This window comes from Sylvia atricapilla, chromosome 11 (genome assembly GCF_009819655.1).
Source record: "Sylvia atricapilla isolate bSylAtr1 chromosome 11, bSylAtr1.pri, whole genome shotgun sequence".
Lineage (NCBI taxonomy): Eukaryota > Metazoa > Chordata > Aves > Passeriformes > Sylviidae > Sylvia > Sylvia atricapilla.
The window spans coordinates 17,449,857-17,475,692 of NC_089150.1; the positions used below are offsets into that span (position 1 = coordinate 17,449,857).

The 25,836-nt window shown below is 42.4% G+C and overlaps 1 protein-coding gene across 1 annotated transcript in view; it reads left to right on the forward strand.

The window, feature by feature from the left end:
* Positions 1-23,315, forward strand: part of IARS1 (isoleucyl-tRNA synthetase 1) — a 92,179-nt gene extending 68,864 nt beyond the window's left edge. The window contains exons 25-35 of the mRNA XM_066326914.1: positions 1,214-1,316; positions 1,440-1,523; positions 5,328-5,502; positions 6,931-7,034; positions 7,315-7,410; positions 8,315-8,491; positions 12,006-12,117; positions 13,054-13,179; positions 17,534-17,677; positions 18,596-18,748; positions 22,719-23,315. Coding sequence (XP_066183011.1) covers positions 1,214-1,316; positions 1,440-1,523; positions 5,328-5,502; positions 6,931-7,034; positions 7,315-7,410; positions 8,315-8,491; positions 12,006-12,117; positions 13,054-13,179; positions 17,534-17,677; positions 18,596-18,748; positions 22,719-22,801 — 1,357 coding nt within the window. The 3' untranslated portion in view covers positions 22,802-23,315. The remainder of the gene's footprint in view (positions 1-1,213; positions 1,317-1,439; positions 1,524-5,327; positions 5,503-6,930; positions 7,035-7,314; positions 7,411-8,314; positions 8,492-12,005; positions 12,118-13,053; positions 13,180-17,533; positions 17,678-18,595; positions 18,749-22,718) is intronic.
* The last annotated feature ends 2,521 nt before the right edge of the window (positions 23,316-25,836 follow it).

Here is a 25,836-nt window from a genome sequence, read left to right on the forward strand (position 1 = left end):
CAGATAAAGCTGAAGGATTTGGCCACTCTCACAGCTGAGCTTAACTCAACACCTGTGTTAAAACCCCACCAAGGTCGTGCTCAGTTGCTCAGTGTCTGAACAGATGGCTTGCATTAAATTTTCTGGATTTGCATTCACTCTTTGAAAAATACTCTCATGTTGTGGCTCTGCAATGTTGTTCAGCTATCCTGAAATACTGTCACATAATCCACATATGAAGCTTTCTGGGAGCAAAATATTCCTTCTTGTAATTTCCATGTTTCCAAGTTGTTGGAGACTCATCCTTAGGGACTGATTTTTGGAAGAATAGAAGCTTCACAAGAGGTAGAATCAACTCAAAGCCTTAATGCTGCAATGGGCATATTTCAGCTGTAAGTTTTGCTTCACCAGCTCCTGTTTTTCTGGCCAGTCCTTACTGGAGTTGGGGTTTTCATCCCGGTACTTCTGCTCCTTAGATTACAGCAAGTATCTGTGTTCATTTCATTTTATTCATTCCTGTCTTTTAAACCAATACCTCTGCTCTTGCTTTGATACCTGAGGGGTTTTAAAGGAGCTGCCCAATTAGTGCATCTGCTCAACAAATCAGGAAGACCACATTATCAGAACATTTCACTGCTTGTACATTTGAAACAAGATGGAAATGTCAACTACCTCAAAAAAACCCCGAACAACAAAAAAACCAAAAACACCACACCCTGCCTTGCCTCAAAATGGAAGGGTGTTAAAATTACTGAGCCAGAAAAGATATTAAAACTCTAAAACATTAGGCTCAAATACCTGCAATTTCTGAAAAAGATGATAAATGGAGATCCAGTGAATTGTTGTTACAGGAAAGTCATTGTTGCTATAAGTACCCTATTTATAATATCTTTCTGCATCTTCTTATGATATTATTAATGTAAATTGTACTTTTATTGGCTATTACTAGAACAGGTTGTATGACTCAATCCTGTGCACCTTGTGAGAGGTGCTAACAAAAGATGTAAAAATAGCTCTGGTATTTGTTTTCAGCAAGTTATTTCCTCCTCATCTTCTCCACAAAAAAGGGAGGAAAAGCCTGTTCATTTTTCAAATTGCCCCAACCAGGGCATAATCGAGTCTGTTGCAGGAAATGTCAGAGAAAAGGGTAAAAAAAAAAAAATTAAAAAAGGTTTTCAGTCTGCTCAGAGAGTAGTGATGGAAATGAAGCAATTATGTTTCCTTTCTAATCTAGGGAGGATCTCATCGACAAAAAAATTGAGAGTGCCGTTTCTTGTTTGCAGTCTGTGATTGAGCTGGGACGAGTGATCAGAGACAGAAAAACCATCCCAGTCAAGGTTAGAACTCCTCACATCTACTGTCATACCCTGGGAATGTGTAATAGCTTTGTAACTTTGGGATAAACCTGGGGAAACTGAAGCGTTAACTTCCTGTTTTGTGGGTTTTTTTTTTCCACCCAGTATCCTTTGAAAGAAGTAGTTGTTATCCACCAGGATCCAGAGGCTCTGGAAAGCATCAGGGCTTTAGAGAAGTATGTACTGGAGGTAAGAACGGCATGTTTAAGGAGATTGTGGCTGTAGGTCACCTGAACAACCTTCTCTGTTGACCATATTAACAACTCACGGGTGAAATGAATTTCCAGGAGAGCTGTTATGAAAGGGGATATCAGTGGGTGGTGTGCCAGAGTCAGTTTAGTGTTGAGAAATACTTAATCCTACAAACTGACTGAGAGGCTGTTAGAATCTGACCCATGAAATCCATCTTCAAGGATCAGTGGCACAAAATTCTTGTTCTCTTCCCAGTAAGGACTGGCTGTGCAGGATCTGAGGGGGTTTTCCCTTTTGCCCCTTATCCTGTGCCTGTTCTTGGCAGCTTAAGGGTTCTTTCTTCCCTTCAGTGAGGTATCTGCAACAGCAGATCTGCACACGTGCTTAAAATATGCTGTCGTGTTGTGGTTGAAGTTGCCATTGTCAAGGTCAGCTGCTTTATCTTGACAAAGAGAACAAAAATATGCACCTTCCCAAGGAGATCAGCTCACCTCACTTGTCTTGGTGAGGGCAGCCATGTCAGTCAGGGAATGCAGGAGATGAAGCACAGGAGGACCTCTGACACTTGTGTTTTATATAATTCCAGCAACGCCAGCTTTCCTAGCCTAAATACACATCTGTGGCAAGTCTGCAAAAATTCTGCTGGGGGAATGAGCACAGCTCAGTGCACAGGACCTCTACATCAGTGCTGTATGCTGCTTGCTTTTAGTTACTGTGGGAGTTAAACGCTTAGGAATTGTTCACTAGAGGGATTTTAATTTAAAAAATAGTAATTGATTTTCGAGTGGGACTGTAAGGCTTTTCTGTCATGTTAACTTATTGATTATTGCTCTTAGACTTGGCAGTTATGATCCCTCTCTTCAGAATTGCTGTTATTATTAATTATGATTCTTTCAATATCTGAATCTCTTCAACAGCAGAATTCTGTGAACTTTAGGCTAATGTCTGTCCCATTTTTTGGATCAGAAAAATGAATTTGTGGATTGTAGAGAATCTAGTTTTAAGGGGGATGAGGTTTGCTTCCTCAAATTACTTCCAAAAGATTAGTTACTAAAATTTGTTGTCAGCTTCTACAGCTAATGAAAGGTGACAAAAGAAGCTAAACATTTTTAAATTATTATGTAATTGGATTGAACATTCGTATGTTTTGATTTGTATTCCTTTGCTATCACAGACAAAAGTGTCTTTTCTGGAGAGATGAATTAAAACAAACTCAGATGCCTTTGTGGAAGCACAACCACAAAGTACTGTCTGTTGTCCTGGTTTTATTATGTGTCTTAAAATTCAACAAGCTGCTGCTGGAACTTAGTGTGTGTTTTATTGTGCTGCATGGCAATCAATCCTGTTGTTTACTGGATGGTGCAGAGCAAAAGAGGTCAGTGATTACAGGCAGGCTGGGCAGCAGTGCTTGGGCTGCATTTGCAGCTTTGTTCATCAACCTCCTGCCTATTCAGAGCTTTAGAACCATCAGTGATTGCCAGGAGTAAATTTGCAGATGCCATAGGTAATAGGTAAGGAGAATTACACCATTTAATTTCATGCAGTTGCTGACAAAAGAATTGGAAAATACACTTTTCAATTCTTCAGAAATTTTGTTCATCGCTTTTGCAGAAGGAGCTGTAGTCTTTGATCTGCAGTGCTGCTCTCTGGTCTCCAGAACACAGCATGTAATTTCAATCAATGAATTTTAATATTAGAACTTGCCAGATTATAGAGTTGTCATGCAAAAATAGCCAAGCTCACAAAATGAAGTAAACCCAGAGGGCTTTTAGCAACTGGACACAGTTGCATTTTATTCATTTCTATTTGAGGCCTTTTACAAGCCTGGGTCAGGACTTCTCTTCCAGTTGCTTCCAGGGAAAGGTTTTCTCTGAGTGAATTTGACTCTGTGCACAGTCAGAATCTTGTTTCCATCCAACCTTTGTATTCCCTCCAACCCTCAGCCCTATGTAGGGCTGCTGTAAAACAGAAAATTGACTTCTCCATCAAACCCAGGGATCCAGCCTGTGATGGGGCTGAATTATCTGACACAGGAGCTGTGGCTGGGTGTTTTAATTTCTTACACTATTACATAATGAGTACTGTTCTTTTCTGGCTGCCTGCTTAGAGAGGCCAGCCCAGCTGAGGCACAGCATTTCTGACATTTCTCTCTCTGTTCCCAGGACTGGCCTTAGCTGGGGCACATGGCACCAGCTAAAGGCTCTTATATGTTCAGGCATCCCATGTACAGCTCTTCCAGCTGGTCATGGGAAGGGCTGGTTGCCTCAGTGTGTCCACATGAGACTGCAAAGATGTGTTAAGGAGCTAATTTTGAGTAATTAGGAAGATAAAATTAAGAATTATTTTAAGCCAAAGTACTGAGACTCATGTAAACAGACCTAAGATACAGATATTTTTTTTTGTTTTTCTAAGACTCATTGTGGGTTTTTAAATGGATAATGTGTACAAAAGAACTATTTCCTAATCTAATTAGTACAGAAAACTTGTCCTGATGGAGTTGGCTTCTCTGTGATTTATCTAATCAGGCCCAAAGTCATCTTTCAATTTGAGCTATTTTTTGGATTATTATTTCTTTTTTCCCACGAGGTTGTCATTTACAGCTCGTGGGCTCATTTCCAGCAGCACCCCATCGAAACTGAATTTCTGAAGTGTGTAATTTTCATTAGATTTCCTAAAAGATGTATTAAATAAAATTAGATTCAGTTGTGTTCTTGGCTCCTCATGTCAGTAGGACTTCCTAGGGAATTAGGCTGCAGCTCAGAGGTTGTATTTTAAGCATTATTTCTCAATCTAAATGTTTGGCTACTTGCTAGTCCTGTTATGCTGATGCTGCCATTTACTACTTCTTCCTAAATGACTTGGAGCAGCTTGTTTGCCAGGCGCACCTGGTGTTGCTGTAGGATGGTGATGGGAGCTCTGACCACCATCCAGTGGGCATTAAACACCAAATGCTTCACGTATTGGGCAGCCTGGCAGACAGAACCTGCTGGATTGCAGTGAAATGTCCATGCAGGGCTTTCTCTCATGTTTTTCAGCTCCAGTCACATCCCCCTTCAGCGTTGTTCTCTCCAAAGAGTTCCAATCTTGGTCTTTCTTCATATGAAAACTACATTGTCTTCTCAGTCAGTTGTGTAAAACTTCCCACAGCACCACTATGTTCCGTGCAGATATGGGGACAAAATCTGCACCTGTGACTCAGAAAAATGGGCACACACATTCCTGCAGTGTCAGGGGCCCCTTCTGAAGTCCATGCAGGTTTTATAAAGCTGTTTTGGCTGCAAGGCACAGCCAGAAGCTTTTCTGTGCAGACTGGGTTTATGTGCAGTGAAGGGCTGGAATGAACAGGTAAGGAGGAGACAAAATGATGCCATTTTGTACAACCTCAACCAGAAAATGCTTTCCTTGATGTGTTCTGAAAGGACTGTTCCAGGAGCATTTTCCCCTCTCAGCTCTGCCACTGGAGATGGAGATAAAAATGCTCTCTCTGTCCTCTGCCATGGAGGCCATTGACTCCACCGCTGCACATGGGGTGGGTTCAGTTCTTCAGGCAGCTCTGAGGGGGAGATAAGGAGGGCTGTAGAGCAGGGCGCTGAATTGAGGCGAGAGCTGTCTGAAAACAGCCAGGAGCTGCCTGGAGGCTGAGAGCGGGCTGTGCTGCTCAGGGTGGGTTCGGGTAAAGCTTTGTTTGCTCTCCCAGTGCTGGCCAGCGACTTGCTGCAGAGAGACAAGCCCACACCAGCGTCCCCCTGCACTGCCCGTTCCGTGGCGCTGTCGCTGAGGCCGTGTCCGTGTTCCCTGCAGGAGCTGAACGTGCGGGCGCTGACGCTGTCTGCGGACAAGGCCAGGTACGGCGTGCGCCTGCGGGCCGAGCCCGAGCACACGGTGCTGGGCCGGCGCCTCAAGGCCGCCTTCAAGGCCGTCATGGGCGCCGTCAGGGAGCTGAGCAGCGAGCAGCTGGAGCGCTTCCAGGAGACAGGTCTGTACCGCACAGCCCCCTCGGCTGGGGAAACAGGGCGGAGGGCGCGCAGAGGCACTCCGCACCTCACGGGAGATGCAGGCCTAGGGATGGAAAGATACAGGAACAAGGATATGGAATGATAAAATTATGTCTTTCTCTGCTAAGGTAGGCCGCCTGTGTAGAGGTAGGCCTTAGCAAGCAGAAAAATATTAAACTTTTCAATATTATCAAGCGAGGTAATAGAAAAGTTTAATAATGAGGCTTTGTGCTTTGTTTATAGGAGAGTGTAAAAAGTTTGTGAATAGCAAAAAAATATGTTACAAGCACCTATTGTTAGGTATAAGGTATAAGTGTAGTTTTAATGATTGGTTTATGCAGATGTCTGTAAGCTCCTAACAATTTCTATTGGCTGGAAAACTTTGAAAAGGCCCTGTGACAAAGAGAACTTTGACTGCTGTTGGCAAGATGTGAGCTGTTGTCGTTTTTCAATTGTCTCACCCTGTAATGATGCTCGAGGAGCATCTCCCTGCAGTCCTGTCCCTTTATTTGGAAAAACTACATTCAACACTCAAGGATGGCAGGGTATCCTTTTGTAGGCTTAGGGGAGCTTAAGGCCTCCTTCCCTCTTGTTATCCCTATTCAGCTGTTACGAGGAGAAAATCGGGGTTTTTTTGTTTCCAGTATTTTTCTGACAGTAAATTAGAAATGGCCACAAACACTTACCCTAAACTGTTCTCCTGTTATACTTTTCCTTCCTGTCAGAGGAGGTTTAGGATGGATAATAGGTTCTTCCTGCAGAGGGTGTTAAGCATCCAAGGGAATGGGCACAGCCCCAAGGCTGCCAGAGCTCCAGGAGTGCTGGGACAGAACTCCCAGGGATGCACAGGATGGAATTGTTGCGGTGTCCGGCCAGGAGCTGGACCCAGCAATCCCTGTGGGTCCCTTCCCACTCAGGATGTTCTCCAATTTTAAGTGCTGCTGTAAAGCCAAGATGAAGCAGAGAATAAACTTTCTGTGAGACTGAATCAGATTGGAGCTGAGTATTTGTGCAGCAGCTTTTATTCTAAAAGCATTCCTTGGATTCCAGAGTTACAAGTGGGTGTGAATTTTGCAGCTATATCTGTTTAGCAAACTGCTTAAATGGAAATTTGGAGTTCACTGAGTATACAGGTTATTTTTAAGTTTTATTCCATTCAGATGGTTCCACACAAACAGTTGCTGAAGTGCCTGTGTTTTAGTGAGCTCTGCTGCCTGGAGAAGTGCTTGTGTGAAAAATGGGAGTGTGGGGTAATTCAGTGCTGCTTACTAGTGCTAAACTGCTGTTTGACTGCACTGCCAATGTATTGCACGTGTTTGAAGTCTGATGCTGGGTTAAAGCTTTCTGAATTTAAAACTGGGGGTTTTACTTGGATGGTAAGAGATGCTCTCCATCTGCCAACCCTGCAGGCAGCATTGTTGTGGAAGGACACGAACTCCATGGGGAAGATCTCCGTCTCATGTATCAGATGACAGAGGGATCTGCCCAGTTTGAGGCACACTCTGATGCTCAGGTATTTTATTGGTTATTTCCTCTCTTTCTTTTTTGATTAAGGGAAGAGTTCCTCATAAAGCAATACGAAAATGCTGAGGTGGAAGCTGGCTTGGGTTTGTTAGTTCAGGTAGTTCAGCGTGTTCCAGGAGTGTGTGAATCCTGGAGCTGTTTGATACTCTCTCCACCATCGTATTTTGTGCGTGAAGAGCTCTCTAAAAGCATCCTGAGCTCCTGAGACTGTTACTTTAACTTGTTTCCAGTTTGTCACGTGTTCATCAGCGTTGTGTGCATTTGCTCAGGTTTTGGTGCTGCTGGATGTAACCCCAGACCAGTCCATGGTGGATGAAGGGGTTGCCCGGGAAGTGATCAATCGCATCCAGAAGCTTCGCAAGAAGGTGAGCAATCAGTGGGCCGGGACAAGACATTTTCATTTTCTTTTCAGCAATCTGGGCAATATGCAACAGAGACTGCATTTTTAATTAAACCTGAAGCCCTGTATCATTTACTCCTCGTGTACGGCTTTCTGATTGGATTCCCTTGAAAGAGCTCTGAAGGATGTGTAGAGAAATTTTTTGTTATTTTGGAAAAGATATCTGTGCAGTTAAGGCTGCGTAAATCATAGATTCATAGAAAAGTCTGGGTTGGAGTTGACTTTTTTCAGCATAAGAAAAACTACAATTTTTTACCAAAATAGATATTTTTACATTATATGTGTGTATATGTATATATTTAAAAATCTGCATAGATTTTTATATATACATATATATAATATGCACATGTATATTTTATATATATATATATACACACATACATATATACATGTGTATATATATACATATATACATATATATACGTATACACATGTATATTTTTTTTAAAAAGTGTGTGTGTATATATATATATATATCTACACCTATGTAGATTTATATATTTTAATGTTTTTTACATGTATAAAACTTCAGAGGATTTATTTCTGTATAGAATATAACCAGGAGAGAATGTGGCTGTGAAAACTCTGCCATGTGTTACTGGATGATTTATATAAATTTAGTTCAGTAATGACTTGAAGCCATAGTTTATTTTCACTCTTATGGATATCAATATACTTAATCTTGCCTGTACTCCCCATATGTTAAGATTCTTGGTGTTTTTGCAGAAGGATTGTTGTTTTTTTCTAAGTCTTTTGGGGAAGCTTTTAACAACTACTTGAAAAATACCTTTTTTGCTTACCTTGACAAGTATTCCTCTCTTGGGTTGTGGTTTAGTTGTCAGTAATGGTGTTGTCTGTGTGTCCTGCAGAGGAACCTGGTCCCCACAGATGAGATCACAGTGTACTACAGGGCCCTGCCAGAGGGGGAATACCTGGACACTGTCATCCAGCAACACACGGAGTTCATTTTTGCCACAATAAAGGCAGACCTGAAGCCTTACCCTGTGCCTACCTCAAAGGAAGTTCTCCTCCAGGAAACAACCCAAGTAAGGATAAAAAGCACTGCTTGCATAGTTCATCTTACTTGCTTTTAACCCAGCAGGCTGCTCCAGTTAAAGAATAATGGTGTCAATATTTATTTGTGGGCTAGAGCAGATACTGTTTTCTATCTATAACTTTTCTGTATAAGACTTTTTTGGTTGGTAAAAGAAAGGAGTTGGGTTCTGTATGCGTGGTGTTTTTGAAAATCAAGCTGCTTGGATACCAAAGTAAATAACTGAGGCAGTTGTTTGTCTGAAGTTAATACACGGTTATTTGTACTTGGACTAGTGTGTTGTTTGAACAGCCCAAATGTTGTTGCTCTGATTTTTTTAGATTAATAGACTTTTGTATTAGATCTTCTCCTTTGAGGCTTAAATTTGGCTTAAGACCAACTTGTTTAATATTTAAGGATGTGTTTTTCCTCTGCCCCGTGTTGCTGAAGTTGTCTGTTGTAAAAGTGTAGTTTCACAGTTCAAATCAGCAGCAGTTTCTCTTGTTTTCTTTGATTGCTTCTTCTGACGTACTTGATGATCATTTTGCCATGTTTTTTCCTGAAACTAACTACTATTCAAAAGACATTCCTAGCAGAACTATGAGTGAACTGTTCTTCAGTCTAAATGTCCTACCAGACCACAAAGATTAATTTACACAAGCGTGTAGGGTCTATCAGACTTGAAATTTGATGTATGGAATGGCTGGGAAGGCAGGGAATAGCTGAAAGGAAAGGGCACATTTCATCTATCTTAATAGGATGTATGAAGGAAATGTTTTATAGTTGTTAATGGCACTTCTGAAGTTGTACCGATTTGAAACAAAGCCCTGTTTGGCCTTTTTCAAAACAATCAGTTTCATGCAGTGACAAAGAGGGGGAGAACACTTAAGTAAATACTGCCATTTGAGACATCACTGCAAATCTTTTAAGTTTTTCCTAAGTACTTATTCGATACTTCTGATTGACAATTTTATGCAAAGTCAATATCAAATCTGAATTGGAGTATAAAAGCAGCTGGAAGTACAGTGCTGGGAAGCACCTGTCTGCTTGCCTGCCTCAGATCACCTGTACCTGAGCTTTAGTGCTGGGCACTGTTGCTTTCCATGAAAACTTTCATGCCTGTGCAAGTATGGTTTCCCCCCACAGTTATTTTACTCTTACTCAAATCTCATTTAGTGAAGAAAACCATTGTGGAAAGATGAGTGTATTGGTTCAGTTGTAGATAATGCTGTGTGTCTAGAGATGGAATCCTACCCTGACAGCAGGCACCTGACCTGGTTTTTATGGATAAAATTGATGGCTGTCATCTGGGTGTCGGCAAAAACCAGGCAGTCCTTTCAGTTGTGGAGATGATGAACTGGTGTGTGACCCTAGGAGAGGTTTGTAGGTCAGGCCAGGCCATGCGTTTGCACAAATACTGGATTTCAGACAGAGAAAATCTACAGAAATCTTCACTAAATGGCATTGTTCTGCCAGCCAGTCCTGTGGGACTGTTGATAGGTCAGTTTAGAGAAATTCAGTTGTCTCATAATGGGCATCCTCCTGGCAGGGAGGTTGTTTCAGACAAAATCATGAGCAAAGGAATTGAGCTGCTGCTTCTATTTGGAGAGGAAAAGGCTCCAGGGAGAGCTCCACGCCCCTTGCAGTGCCTAAAGGGGCTCCAGGAGAGCTGGAGAGGGACTGGGGACAAGGGCTGGAGGGACAGGACACAGGGAATGGCTTCCCACTGCCAGAGGGCAGGGCTGGATGGGATGTTGGGCAGGAATTGTTCCCTGGCAGGGTGGGCAGCCCTGGCACAGGTGCCCAGAGAAGCTGTGGCTGCCCCTGGATCCCTGGAAGTGCCCAAGGCCAGGTTGGATGGGCCTGGGAGAGTGGAAGGTGTCCCTGCCCACAGCAGCAAGAGTGGAATGAGAGAGTCAATAAGGTGAAGCACCTTCCAACCACTCCTGTGAGATGCTGCAAGTCTGAGTGCTGAGTGGGCACGGTCTGTGTGTGGGAAATGGAGGCTCAGAAGAACAGAAGTCATGCACTTGTTTATGATTATTTTATTTTAAGGAGTCTCAGTTATAGAATCATAAAATGGGTTTGGGAGGGGACCTTGAAGACCATGTAGTGCCACATGGGCAGGGAGGGACATGTGGTGTCCTTGAAGATCATATAGTACCATGGTCAGAGACAGTTACCCCAGCGGATTTCCTTGTGGAGGTACTCTGTGCCTGCTGCAGCCTTTTCTGTGCTTAGGGGCTTGATGTGCCTCTGAAGTGTTTGTTACACACTTAGACTTTTAAATAGATGGCACAGAGAGAAACAGATGAGTGAGATTTCAGTGCAACTGTCAAGTGCTCCTTGGAAGTGTCTGTTGCTGGGCCTGTGGAGATGGATTGCTTAGGGCAGATGCTTGACTCCGTGTTCTGCTGGAACTTCTTTGTCACGTTAAAAACAGTGACATGAGAAAGCCCTTCTTGAGAAATCCTTTCATGTGAGTGTGTAAGTTCAGTCAGCTCTGGCAGGATCTTTGCACCACGTTTCTAGAAGTTACTCAGAGGAGTAACAGGAGTCTGCTTGATGTTGAATATATGTGAGAACTGAAACAAAAAGGAAATGCACTCTGTCCTTTTTTACATTTATTGTGATTACATCCACATCATTGCTGCTGAGAAATTATCCTGGAACAATTTTTGATACAAGGCTTTAATTCTGAATTCCTTTCCCAAAGACTTGCTCCAAGCCACTAAAACAACAAAAAAGAAGTTTCTCAGAAACTATTGGGGCAGAAAAGCAGGTACTTGAAAAATTAATTTTGAGTTGTTGCTAGAATGGATAAACACAGAATGGCATTTGTTGCTACGTAAGTGTTTTTCCCTACTTGGTAATAAGACTTTAGTAATGGATGACAGTTCCAAATTTGTCTATCACCCTTTGGATTGTGTCTCTTGCCAAAGACCATCTCTTAAAAAAAAAAAAAAAAAAAAGCTTTAATGGTCTTTTTGTACCGGTTGTTCATATGGGTGATTTCTGGATCTTTTTGGAAGTTCCCTGTTGGAGTTCCTGGAGTGCCTCCAGGTCTGACAGAGTCCCTGGTACCCTGTGGGAGATACTCAAAGGCTGGTGGTGTACCAAGGCAGCTGTGACCCAAGGGTTTCTCAGTGGTCCCCAGGGATAGTGGAGGCTTCTTCACACAATGACTGAGAGCAGGGCCCTGGGCAGTACTCTGAATTTCTCTGGAAGACTGTTCCTCTCAGGCAGATGTGCTTTGGGATTGTATTTTGGGAGGATGTCATCACTGCTCATCACTTGTGCAAATCGGGCTGTTTATTCCCTGCTTTCCTGACATCTGGTACAGGCAGATTTGTGTCTGAAGCACTGTCACTGAGGGAAGATGTGGGAAAAATCCTTATTTTATGATAAATCATGTTTAGCATGGCAAGGCAAGATCTTAGTGTTGTTTATTGAAGGAAAAGATTTTGTTGTGTTTGTTTAATAAAGCAATATTGAAATCACACTAATTATACTCTCTCTCTCCCCAGCTGAAGGGATCAGAGCTGGAAATCACCCTGGTCAGAGGGGGGATGTGTCAGTCTGTTGGCCCAGCCTGTGCCTACGTCAACCTCAAAGTCTGTGTCAATGGGACAGAGCAAGGTAGGAATGAACATCCCCAGCTTGATTGGTCAGGGCTGCTCTAAGGGAGAGTGTGACAAAGGTGTGGTTAATGCTGGAGCCTGAATTCATTTGAAAGATGGTGCAGCCCGCCCTCCAATAGGAGCTTTAAATAATTTAGGAAAATAAGTTTATTCAAAGCAAAACCACACAAGTCCGTGATTTTTCTTCTGAGGGAAACACTCCCATGGGCACAGGAGTTGTTACTCCTGCTCCAGGGAGATTTGTGTGCGAGTGTTTTTATGAGGGGTGCACTCTCTGGATTTGGGGTTGTGCTTGAGAATTTGTGATCCTTGCTGTAGTGCTGTGCAGGAGGTGAGGCCTGGATGTGGATGAGATGGTTTGAAAAGCTCAGATATGAAGTACAGAGATGAAAAGAACACTTAAAACTAGAGAATAGGCTGACTGTGTCTTGGGCAATGGACATGGGTGCAGTGATATTGTTACTACAAGGGTGAGTTACATATTAAAAAGAGAGAAAACTAAATGCACTTGGGCAGTTTTTTCTTGCATGTACTAACAGTTTATGTATGGAAATAAGTGTGCCTTGTTGGATGTGGTCACAGAGCTGCTCCCTGAGTGAGAATGAATCCAGCTGGAAAAGCTGGTGACCATCACAGAGGGCACAGTCTGTCAGCTTTTAACCAGTATAATACTAGGTTGTACTTTAGTGACATATAAATGGGAGTGTCTTGTTAAGAAAAGCAAATATAACTTCAATGCTGTAAATCTGAAGTACGCATCAGTCCATTTCTCTGTTTTCTTCCCAATTTCCCAGTAAAAAAATTTGGGAAGATGCAGTGTTGCCAGTTTTAATTGGCTTAGAAACTCACTGGAAGTAATTAGCGTCATTAGAAAATCATTAGAACTCGGATATTGCTTCCAAATTGCATTTTAATTTCTTAATTTTGGTTTTAGATGGTGTGTTGCTGCTGGAAAATCCAAAAGGAGATAATACCCTGAATTTCACAGGACTTATAGATGCTGTCTCCTGCATTTTTGGTCTCAAAAATTCCAAACTGACAGTTTTTAATGGAAACACAGGTAAATGGGGTATGACAAAGAAAATTGAAAGTCTTTCTAGCAGCAGCTAGGAGTCATTTACTGTATAATTATTTACTGTGTAATTTATATCTGTCTAGCTAGCTATATCAAATTGACAAGAAAATGGGTAAGGAAATATTCCATTTTATAGTACTTAGCTTATGAGACTGTGTTTATAGTCACATCAACATGTTTCCAAAAGCTGCTGCTAAATGGTGCTCATCTGTTATCTCGCTTCCATTGCAGTTCTCATCAGGACAAAATGTGATTTATTTCAGTGTTTCCACGGGGCCCAGGCTCTGCTGGATCTTGATGGCGAGCTGCCATCATCCTTTCCATGCTTTCTTTTCCCTTATGCCTCAGTAGGCAGGGTGAGAACTTCAGCTGAATGCAAACTGATCTTGTAGAAGAAAAATGTTGCCTTTCCACCCTGAGGGAGAACCTTGAGGAGTTCTGCATTTCTCCTTTTTTTAGAAAAACCTATGGAATAGTTTTGCAGCTTGAACTTCGTTAAGGCACAAGAATATAAAAAAAAAAGCCCACCAAACGCAAACACTATAAAAATGGTAATTAGATGGCTACAAAACCTTTTATTAGTGGGTTTTTTTAATGGAAAAACTACTGAAGCTCCTCTGAGGGGGAGGTACTTGAATTGGCTGGTTTGGGTTGCTGAGGATCACCAGTTCATGTCCAACACTGACATCCATAAAGAAGTAGTCTGTGTGCCACTGTTGCCATCACAGTCTTTAGTTTCCTTGTCCTGTCCTGAGAATATTTCTCAGGAGGATTTTGGGGGTTTCCCATCTGGTGTCATCCATTAGCTCACTGGGATAAATCTTTCAGGTCATGCGTAGCTCTGCTGAACAGTCCCATCTTACAGAAGGATTAATCTTTGCTTTCAGTCAAACAGGGTTTAGGGGAAATACTTGAGTATCTTCCTCAAGTTCCAGTTGTGTTTTGAAAGAGGAAATGGTTTTCCTTGGAATTGTTTTCCAAGTAGGAGGGATAACAGTGTGGTCTGTGCCTGCAGAGTAGGGGTCTGTACTATTATTCATTGTCACCACATATAGTAAGCGATGACCTTCAAAAGGCCCAAAAGAGTTGGGAAACTCCCATTTCATTAAGTTTATCAGTAGTTTGATTCCATATTTAGAGTTTTTCTGCCATTTACAGGATTAAAAGATGCAGCACAACTCCATTAATGCTGAAGTCCTAAAGGAAGTGTGGAGAAAGTTGAAACCTTCCCTCTTCCTCTGCTGATGCAATAACTGCTTTATTCCTTTCCTTTCCATATCACTTTTGTTCCTTAGGATCATTCTGGGACTTTCAGCTTGGCATCCTGATTTTCACTTTTTGATATGTGTCAGTAGTCTGGGCAAAGCAGGGGGTTTTCCTTGCCCACTTACTAACCATATGGAAACCAGATGGGAAACCCCTCAAAGTTCCCCTGGAAAGATCAGATTATCAAATTGGCTTTTGTTGCAGTTTGTCACATCTCAGACAAGGTGTTGGTCAGCAGATGTGGCTCTCTGGGGAATCACAGTTCAAGGCCTGTGCCAGGAAAAGAGTCCTGAAAAGGTGTCAGAGAATAGAAGCAGAATTCCAGTGTTTGCTTTGGATCCAGTCCATCTGCTCTATCTGCCCAACCCTGGTGTGGGGAAGCTCAGGTGAGCTCTCCTGGTGATTCCAGGGCCTCTGGAGGTGAGCAGGGGTTGGAGTCAGCCATTGTGTTTGAGAGGAATTGCAGAGAGAGGTCATGCACTCCAGACAAGTAATTTCTGAATACTTACCTACCACATGTGTTAATGAAATTTGGACCCAGCAAAACCATATTTCTGGCTCATCATTCCTTCCCTCTGATTTCTAGGGCTGTCCACTTTACTTGCAGTAATTTATTATCTTGTTCTCTAATTGTAATGAGGGTTTCCTTAGGGTTGTGCTGGGGCACAGGATCAGGCAGCTCTTGTATTAAGGGAGGCTCAGATGGGTCCTGTCTCTGATTTTCAGTGCAGGATTGAAATAATGGGATAAACATTTGTTCCCCCACAGCATATTAAGGTATTTTGAGGAACTGCACAATCCCCAGACAAGGCTCTGGGACTTGTACTGACCTTCAGAAACTGAAAATAGAATTTGTCTCTCTACATTATAAAAAATAAATTCAGAGGGAAGAAGTTGGGGTCAAGTCAGATGGTAAAAAAAGTTGTCTGTGACTTTTTTTCCTCTAGGGTGCTTAAAGCTCTCTAAACTCCTTGTTTGGGGTGCTTATAGACTTGCACTCAGCTTTCATGGAAGTAGCCCATATTGAAAATACTTACTTAAAACACTTTCAGTACATTTATGGGAAGAAATGCATCTGTAGATCATGTAGGGCTTGAAAAAAATAGGGAGGGGCAAAAATCCCCCTACAGACTTTCTGATCTATGTCTTATTTCGTCCTTACAATTTTCAGATGGCTGATTTTTTTAATCTTTAATTTTTAGAAGGCTGTAAGGTATCTTAGAGGAGAGTATTACCACTTAAACTCCAGCTGCAGGGTGAACTGACTTTTAAAGTGATTTTGATGAGCACTTGTAATACCTGCCTGCCTTCAAGTCTGTTGATATATATGAAAAAATGATACATTTTTTTCTTGCTCTTAGGTGAGGGTTCTGTGAAGAGACTTTTCTGGCAGCACTGTGCCTGAGCTCTTCCCTAGGAAAATGTCAGTGCTCCTGGAATGCCAAATGCTAATTTGTTAATTGGGCAAACCCCCATTACTGCAGCTTGTTCCTCCTTGCCCTGCATGGATCCACAGGGATGCTGCCAGCTGTGGAATGACAAACTGGGAGTTACTGGGGCCAAGTGTTCCCAGCTCTGTCACCCCCTGCTCCTCTGGGCTCTCTCTTCCTGTGGCCTGAAATTGTGCTGCTTTAGGAACAATCTGCCCCTGGCTCCCTTCCACTGGATGAAATCTTGCTAATTCTCTCCACTCAGTTGTTTTCTTGCTTTTGTGAAAATAAAACCAAAAGCGAATCCCCTTCCTGTGCTTAAGAACGTGCCTGGCACCTCAGTCAGGCTAGAGCAGTGTTTGGCTTTTGGTTTCTTTTTTCTTTAAACAGTTATACATTTATATACAAAAATATAAAGGTTGATAGTTAAAATGCACATTTAGGAATCTTAAAGGTGCAGCTTGAGGTCTTTGTACTTCCTTGAGCAATATTGTAAACGCTCCCCATTCCATCCAACTGTTCCGTGGCACTTCACAGAATTTTGAGAGCTTGTAGCTTGTGATTGCTGTTCACCTTTTTGTAGGGTTAGGTTTTTTGAGGGTTTGGGGCTTTTTTTGGGAGCTGGGTGGTCAGTTAAAGATTTTTTATTATTATTATTTATAAATTTATAAAATGTATACATTTACAAAATGTATAAATTTATATGAATTAGTCTCCATGAAATTCTTTCAGGTGAACTGATAGAAAATAAGCTTCGTACAGCTTAGGCTGTGTGACATATGAATAGGGCTGCTATGGAATGAAAACCTGTTTGCTGGAGCTGACAGGTGTGCCTGTTCCATATGCACAGGAACACACAGTTCTGACAAGAAACTAAATGCATAAATTCTCTTTGGATTTGATTTCTGGAGCTCAGTGCAGCAGAGAGTGATGTTACTCCTGTGTGTCTGTAATACCATGCTCATCAGTGGCTATGTTTGACCTCCAGGCTCAGGCAATGCTGCAGAATTAATTTTGTCACAGAAACATCATCAGCTTCTCCTCCCAGCACTTCTAGGGATGTCCTTGGAGAACAGGGTACTGGCTTGGGTCTGCTCTTCCCCCATTCTCTCCATCTGCCTGGCTGGAGTCGTGCTGGCTCTGGAGCTGTGGTGGCATCACACACAGATACTGATGGAGGGGGTTTTAATTCAAGTCATGACTTGATTTTTTTTTCTGGAGTTTAATATATTTAATATTAATGAATATCCTGATTTGCTTAGTAACACATTTCCAGTGCAGCTTTGGCCAGGGGAGTCTGGGTGCAAGCGAAGATCACAAGCTCTTCATGTAATGAGATAGGAATGGTTGGCTTGGATGAGTAATTTCTTGCTTGTTTGAAGTTAGCTAACTATTTTTATTGCATAAGTCACTATGTGAATAATAAATGGTATATAGGAGCTAATTTCCACAGCAAACAAAACACCCTCTTTGTGTTATTATGAAAACAACTATTTCTGCACAAATTCCATTTTTCCAACAGAGAAGCTCTTTCTTGAGGATGGGACTGTGAAATAGGAGCCACTGCTGCAGTGGGGTCTGGAGTGAGACAGCCTCCTTGTCAGCTCCTGGGGTGGCCTCACTGGTGTCACTTTGTGTTGCAGAGCTGCTGAACCAGACAGACCTGCTGGGGCTCAGTGGGAAGACTCTGCATGTGACAGCAGGGTCAGCCCCTGCCCTGTCCAGCTGCCCCAGTGCCCTGCTCTGCCAGTACATCAACCTGCAGCTGATCAATGCAAAGCCACAAGGTGCGTGGGCTGCTCCTTCACACGCTGGGATTGCTGTCCTGCAAGCTTTTGCCCTTTTCACTTGCACAGCTGTAGGTTTTCATTGGTAGATGGTGATTTGAAAATTCTTTTTCCTAGTGTGTACTTTGGGATAAAAACAATGTTTATACTTAGCTTTTCTCACTCTTCTCCTAAGAGAAAAAGGAGAGGCAGTTTGAGATAAGGGGCAGTAGTTTAACACGAGCCCCTGGGTCTGTTTCCCTGTTTCTGACCATCAGCTCACCTGTGCAACTTATTGTGAAAGGCTGAGTCTAAACCAGACCAGTTTGAATGAAGAGTCAGCTCTTTACCAGGACATTGGGAACAGCCTGTGAAATATTTCTTAGTGCTATTTAAAAGCCAAATGAATTGTATTACTCACCTGCTCTGGGATATAGAGATGCATGTGTGTAGTTCTGTTTCCCGGCTGCTAATCTGGCACTCTGAAAGCTTACATGGGAACAGCTGAACTGTTTCAGTAACTTGCTCTTGCCCTGTTCCCTGGTATGAACCCTTTCTGACACTGCTGAGAGCTTGCAGGAGCCATAAATGTGGTTTTTACAGGGGATTTGATCATCAGTAGGTGCTTGGTGAGTTTCTGCACGAAGTGGTTTCTATGTCCTGTTGAATTTCCCTGACTCTGTGTTAACCTGTTTAACACATGTAAGGAAGTTTTCTTCTGTTGGTCAAGCTATCAGTCATCACTTAAATTTCTGGCTCTATAATTCATGAACTTAGTGAATATCTGTAGGTTGGTATTGATAATTTTTCTCTCAGCAACATGAAGAAATAGAGATGAAATGGAGGAAGAAATCCTAAATTCCAATTTACCCAGATAAATTTCAATTTACCCAGGTTTCATTTCTTCCCAATATGACTCAGCTGTTTTATCTTGTCCAGAATGCCAGAAAGGAACAGTGGGAACTCTCCTAATGGAAAACCCTGTCGGTCAGAATGGATTAACCTACAAAGGTCTTCTGCATGAGACAGCAAAAGTTTTTGGGCTCAGAAGCAGGAGGCTGAAGTTGTTCCTGGATGAAGCACTAACTCATGGTAAGCACAAACCTTTGGTTTGCTCATCTGAGGATCCTTGCAAGATGTTGAGGAGCAGCTCATGTAACCTGAGATCCAGTTTAATTACTAAATCCACACTATTCACACACAGGTTTTATTATGCCCAGTAGTTCAATATTAGCAGAATAAAATCCTTTAAGCAAACATACAGATTTAGAAGTTCTAAGCTGTAATGCATTCTCTTCATGAAATGGCCAAGGCAAGTTGTGTAAAAGCTTTTTTCCTTCTGCAATAAAGGTCAGTCAGCAGTGGGAATGGCAGTGCCCTGCTGAGTGACTGAACTATGAATCGCCTCCTGGAAATGAGTCTACAGCAGGAATATTTTAGAAATCTGTTTAAACTTGTAACTTCATAGTGTTGCATTGTCTTGGAGAATTGGAGTGGGTGGAAAAGAGTGTTGGATCTCTGTTGGGGCAGTGTGGGTAGGTCAGACTTGGTAGGGCACAGCCATTTGGGATACCTGGGAAGCAGGAAGCTTCAGCATGTGCTCACAGGTCTGAAATTCTAAAGAACCCCCCCAAAACCAGAGAGATGGGAAACAAAAATCTCTGATTCGTGAGGAAGGTGTGACTGAAGCTGGAGCCACCAGTGGTGCTGAAAAATTGGACCAGAATGATTTGGGATTTCATTGGACAGAGGGAATGGATTGAAAACCACCTGGTAAAAACCTAAACAACTCCAAAGAGGGATTCCTGCATTGAGAAGAATTGAGCTCTCTGAATGAAATGATGCCAAGGGTTCTGTCTGCAGTTCTGTGGTTTATGAGCTGTTTGGGAGGGATCCATGACATTCATTGGCTTGTCACATATTACCTGTCCAGAAGTTGGACATCCTCCTCAGCCTGCCCATCTCAGGGTGGGCTGAGCTCCCTCAGGAGGTGCTGTCAGTGGGGATGGCAGGAGGGAGCAGCTCTGGGGCAGCTGCTGAGAACTGGGGTCACTCAGCTCCCCGGAGGATTTAGGTGGGACACATTGGAATCTGAGCAAGGAGGGGTTTTTGTTGTGGCTTCTTGGCTGTTTGGTTTTTTTTTAAAGTTTTATTTCATATGACCTGAAGTGTGTTTATTCACAAGCCATTTCTGTAACTCAAATGGATCTCAGATTCTGATGAAACTTTCTGATGATAGTTTGAGTGAATGCCAAAAATAATCTGGTGAGTGGTGTTAACAGAGAACTGGAGCCTGTAGTGCTTCAGCAGCAGGGGTAAAAACCAAGAATATGAACCACTCTTGGTTTGCATAAACTAAAAGGTATTTTTGTGTGCGGCCTTGCCCACCTAGGGATTCAGGAACAAGGGGTGTTAGGCACAGTTCCTCTTCAATTCCTGTCACTGGTACAGCACCAGATGATTCTGTTCAGACACTGAAATAACCACAGTGGGAAACTGGAGAGCTTTGAAAGAGACAAGGAGCTGACAGGACAGGAAAATGTACAGGCAAAACAGCCTTCTAAGGCTCAGTTGAAGTGAGGATTTTTAAAGTGTCTTCACCTGAAAGGGAAATGGGTTAAATCACTGTAACATTTGTAGTATGGTTTCTCTAAAACTGTTTAAACTTTAATTAAAGTGTATGAAGTGACAGTTCACAGTGATGTGAAAGATCGGATTTGATAACTCCTTTAAGGCCAAAAAAACTGATTTGGTCTCTCTTAAATTCAGAACACAGAGAGATTGGTCCCAGAGGTTTATTTGTGCAGCTAATGCCTTGTAACCACACTTCTGCTATCTCAGATTTAATTCTCAGCATTCACCTCCTTGAATAACATTTTTTAAGTTTAAACACTGGCATAGCTGTATTTTATCTATCATTACATCTCTTTTTTGTGTGATAAATTAAGTGCTGAATACAAACCACTTTGATGCCTCTAGAAAACATGAGGTCAATTAATGTTTATCTACATTGTTGCAGCTTTGTAATCCTCTCTTCATCTTCTGATCAATCTGTTCAAGGTCTTACCTTCAGAACAACAAAGTTCAGTCTCTTGAGTAGGTTCTTTGTGGTTTATTTTGTAAAAATAAAGTTGTATTTGCTGTTAACTGTTTGAAACGTTTGATGGAAATAACCCATGAATTGGAAGGTTGGTGCCTGTTCTGTAGAAAGGAAAGACAATCACTTGGTAGAAAATTAGTTACTGGTTTTGAAAGGGTTATTTTTAAAAGTAGACAGCAGCTGGGCATCTGCTGTCTATTGCACAGAGACTCACCGGTTTTTCAGAAACAAACATAGGTTTGACTCCTCCTCAGTCATGTTGGAAAACATTCCACAAAAAATTGTCCAAGTGGTGATTGTTGCTTATTCCTGAGCTGGAGAGAGACAGGTTCCAGGTACCTGGTTGATCCCCACTGGGGTTGATGGGGACACATCACGTGCTCCCTACAAAGCCCTTCCATGGAGCAATTGGCACAGAAGGGAGGGTATCCCTACAGTCTGTGGATAAATCAGATTTCCAGCTTTCAAAATGAATTGTTGTTATAAACACTGTTGGAATTAGATTCATGTAAGTTCCTCATTTTTCAGGATCTTAAAAATAAATATTCAGTAAGAGACTTGGAGACCCAAGTTCACAGTTTGTTTGGCTGCTTCTGCAGACCAGACTTTTTAACATCCTGATGGAACATGTTCTTGGGAAGGAAGGTTAGTGAGGGAATAAACCCCTAATTGCTTAATTGGGTTATAGCTCCAACTCTTCCAGTTCTGGGGACGGATATTCAGCTGCTTAAAGAGGAGTATTACAATGGAAGAGAACTCTTGAAAAACACTGTGATCCATGAGGACTTCTCAGTTCTCTAATGAGCAGATAGCTTTAAAAATCAGTGCAGATTCTGTGTGTTTAGTCTAATAATGAAATATTTTTTAAAGCAAGATGGGGCAAGGCACTGCAAAAGGGTTCCTCCTGAAAACCCCCAGCCAGTGTGGGTGTTATTAATATATCCTTGGTGCTAACACTGGTGCTAGATCTTTATATGATCTTGTCTTTGCTTGGGTTGTCTACAGGGGTTCTGGGGTGCAGAGTGACACCGTGAGCCCAGTCCTTGTTAATCTGGGTTTCACCTGTTCCTGTGGTTACACCTGGCAAATTTGTCATCACTCTGAATTTTCTTAGTGAAGAGCTCTCGGGGCTGTTTGTTCCTGGGGTGACTTTTGTTCCAAGGCTGTACCTTGCAGTATTCCAAACACTCTGCTCTCACTGGGGCAGTTTGCTACAGCTGATGGATGCTGGAGGTCAAGTCAGCAAGCACCAGGCTTCTTGGGAAAAAATTCCCATTTCACAATATAATAGTGAAAGATTTCCAGCTCCTGCAAGCTTTGCAGGTGACTTTCCCTAGAAGCAAGTGGGATTACTCTGTGTTTGTGTTTCTTGAGTAATAACAACCCCTCAGTCAGCCTGTTGGAAGTGTCTTCTGTCCTTCAGAGATTTATTGGGACTTTGTCCTTTTCCTGTTCCAAACTCTGTGCATGTAGCTATGGGAAGACTTAGTGAATTATCCTTATGGTATACAGGATAATTCAGGCATACTCAACAAGATCCCAGCAGTAGTTTTTCAGCAGGTACTGGTACAATCCTTGCTTTACATACAAGCTGTTTAGGAGGGACTGTGACTTTCCATGCATTGTGTTGTACCGTTCATATTGTCTTCATATCATGGTGTTGGTGTTTTCTGAAGTGCAGAGGTGCTGTGGGCTGATGTAGACTTTCAAAAAGTTCTACTTTGGAACATGAAACAGGCTCTCCTGCTGTTGCAGGGACACTCCTAACACGTGGTGACCTTTCCTTTCATGCCCTGGGCTTTAAAAGGAGGGAATTTCAAGCTGAGCAGTTTCTGTCCCAGTCCCACTGTGGTGGAACCAGCAAAAATGTCTGAATAAAGCAAATTAAACAAAAAAAAGTTCATAGTTCTCCTGGTAAGCTAGAGCACTAACTGTTGTTTCTCTCTTCTTTCCTTCATTCAGAGATCACAAAGGACATTTCTATGAAGAACCTGAACATGAAGACCCTCTATGTTCATGTCATACCCACCACAGCTGAATGTTGAGAATTCCAGATTTATGACCATGTTTGTGGAGACTTTTCGCCACAAAAAATGAAGTAAAAGGAAAATATTATGCTTTTAGATGAACATCCAAGTTGTGTATGGTACTTTTAACATCTCTAGTGGCACACAGGATGCTTTCTACTGCTGCATGTCTAATATGCTGCTCTTTGGTTTCAAATACAATGTATTTTCATTATTTTATCTTAATATGCTGTAAAAGCTGTTCAGAAACCTTAGATATCTATGCAGTAATTTGCCTGAGAGAAATGGGACTTGTACTTCAATGATACTGTTCTCTGCCTGTCCTTTGTGCAGAGGACATCTTTTCTAAACTATGGGTTACCTACAAGGCTCTCTGATACATATCTGCCATCCCTCAACAGCTTTGTAACTTATTTAAGGGTTATCCAGATTTGTTCATTTGTACTCGCTGAGTTTTCATCAAGTGTGTGGCTGTTGGTTTCAAATACTCCCTAATTTCAACATTTGGAACAATAAATTTGCTTCATCTCCAGATTCTTGCTTCCCTGAGTTCAGAGTACTTTGCTTTCTTAGGATTTCTGAAGAAGAGGACATAGGGAGAGCTCCATAGGGAGCAGGAGCAGCCAGAGACACCTGAGGTGTGACGATGCAGAGCACCACTGGCTGTTTGGATTGTGATGCTGACAGGTTTGGGGGATTGGTTTGTTCAGGAGCTTGGGGGAGAGTTGTTCTGATGCATAAGCAAACTGAAAATAGTTGGGGCCTTAGTTTCAGACTGAGAAGAGTTGGTGTTTTAGTTTTTGTAATACCCAATACAACTTGTCGGTTTTACAGTGTTTACTCGTGTACCTGCCAGCAGGGGAAGTAAGAGCCCAGATTTGGCAGCGTTGGGGGTGTTTTTGCCTGGTTCAGCTGGAGATTTCAGCACACCTGGGTGTTGTGCACCTCCCCTGGAGTCAGTCAGTGTGAGCCTTGGCTGTGCTCACCCTGTGCTGGGCAGGAGGTGGTGCCTGCACTGCTGAGAGCAAGGGGACACACTCTGCAAACAGGGATCAGTGGGGTAACAGCCTGGCGGAACAGACTTGCTGAGCATGTTTTTCCATTGCTCTGTGTTTTTCATCTTTACACTGTGAACAAACCCAAAGCTTGTCCATGATAACTCTGTATTAGTGGGAATAACTATAAATAGCTGTTCTGTGTAACTCCTGTGCAGTAGTGGACTGTACCAAAATTGTAAGGACTCCTTTGAAGTGAACCAACTTCCTGCCACTCAGCTTACAGAAAATGTTTTTTATCAGTATTAAAAATGGCTGTGCCTCTTGAATCACTGGCCTGTTCAGGTTAATGAATACTGGACATTGCCCTCCACTTTTACCTGGAAGTCAGCTGGTTTTTATTGACATAGTGACACAAAAATCCAATTTGTATTGGTTTGTGGGATTTCTTTGTCACATTAAAAACATCTAGGTTTCATCTTCTGTAATGACAAGATTGCTGTTCCTAAAGTAACTTTGCTTTATTATTTATGGAGAATAAAGGGAGATGGTAAATAATTGCAACCTAACCTCATTCTTACTGACCCAGTCTAAGGTCACAACATCACTTGGATTTTTAAAGAGTTACTTGGGATTTAGCATTTTGTCCTGTTTCATCTCACTCTCCTTTCTTCTCTGCACACACTTCACTCTTCCTTTTTCTCCTTTCCTTATTTTTTTTTTTGGTGTGTATGTATGGTTGGTTTTGGGGGTTTTTTTGTGTGTCGGTGGTTTTTTTTTGTTGTTGTTTTTTTTAAACCTGGTTGCTTTTAGTGTCTCATCTTTCTCTCCACATCAGCATAGTTCTCATGGGTTGTGATGCCTGGAACAGAAACCCAGATGTGCTCCAGCTTGCTCACATCACCAGGATGGAAATGCCCACAGATGCTCTTTTCTGTCTAGGAGGATCAGTAGAAACTGTCAGAGGGGAAAATTCCAAATGCTTAAAGAGAGGTAAGGGAGGAACAAGACCAGAGTTGATCAGAGGACACTGCTGGAAATGCTTCTGTGTCCATTAACTTTACATCAACATTTACATAAGCAACATGTAATTAAAAACCATAATTTTGTGGCAGAAATACAGTTTAATTTTCCTTTTAGGTGCCACTGTAGATGGCTCTGATTTCTTACCTCAAAAGCAGTGAGCGTTAGGAACAGGCTGTAACCCATTTGGGTGAACTCGTGCTGTCTCTGCCTTGTGCTCTCTCTGCCTTCCTTCTCCACATCCATTTTTAGTATTCCTTTTTTATTATTCTGGATGATATCTAATCACTGCATGAGAGAATTTATCTCTTGGGATCTTGAAGTGGGGAATGTTTCCTAGTAATTTTTTTATTGAGGTTTCTTAATGCACTTCTGTAACATTATCTAGGTTGGGCTAATAATAGTCTCTTGGTTTGATGTGATATTCTTCGGGATTTACGTACTTCAATTAGCTTCCCTCTTAAGTAGCTTGTTACACAGATGAGGTCCCAGAGCAGTGCTGCATAGAGAAACCATGACCAGGGCACTCCCAGAGCTGTGTCACAGCATTTGCTGGACCTGGAGGAGTGTAGATCCTTGAATCCTGATGTTGCCTCTCACCTGGTGGCAATCCAGTTCTCCTCCTGTCTGGAATGTGTGCAGCATCCAGGGCTTTGCTGAGGCAGCTTTGTGCTGCTGGGAAGCAGAAGGTGCTGACACAAACCAGATCCATTGTTACATCCAAAAATCACAATGCTGGAGCTCAGCAAAACGGAGACCCCCTCCTCCAGCACACGTGGACAGAGTTGTGTCCCTCCCCACTGAATCTCTGGCAGCTGGTTTGAGCTCCAGGTGATTTCCTCTGTCCCAGTTCCACCAGGCTGGGATTCTGTGACTGGTCCTAACTGGCACCATTGGCAAGGAGAGAGCCTGGCACTGAGCAAGGCTGAGGACAGGAGGAAACCCTCAGGGTTGGCTGAGCTAAACCAGCAAAGTTTTGTGATTTTTGTGACTGACAGGATTGCTCCCTGTCATTGCTCAGGTGCCATCACTCTG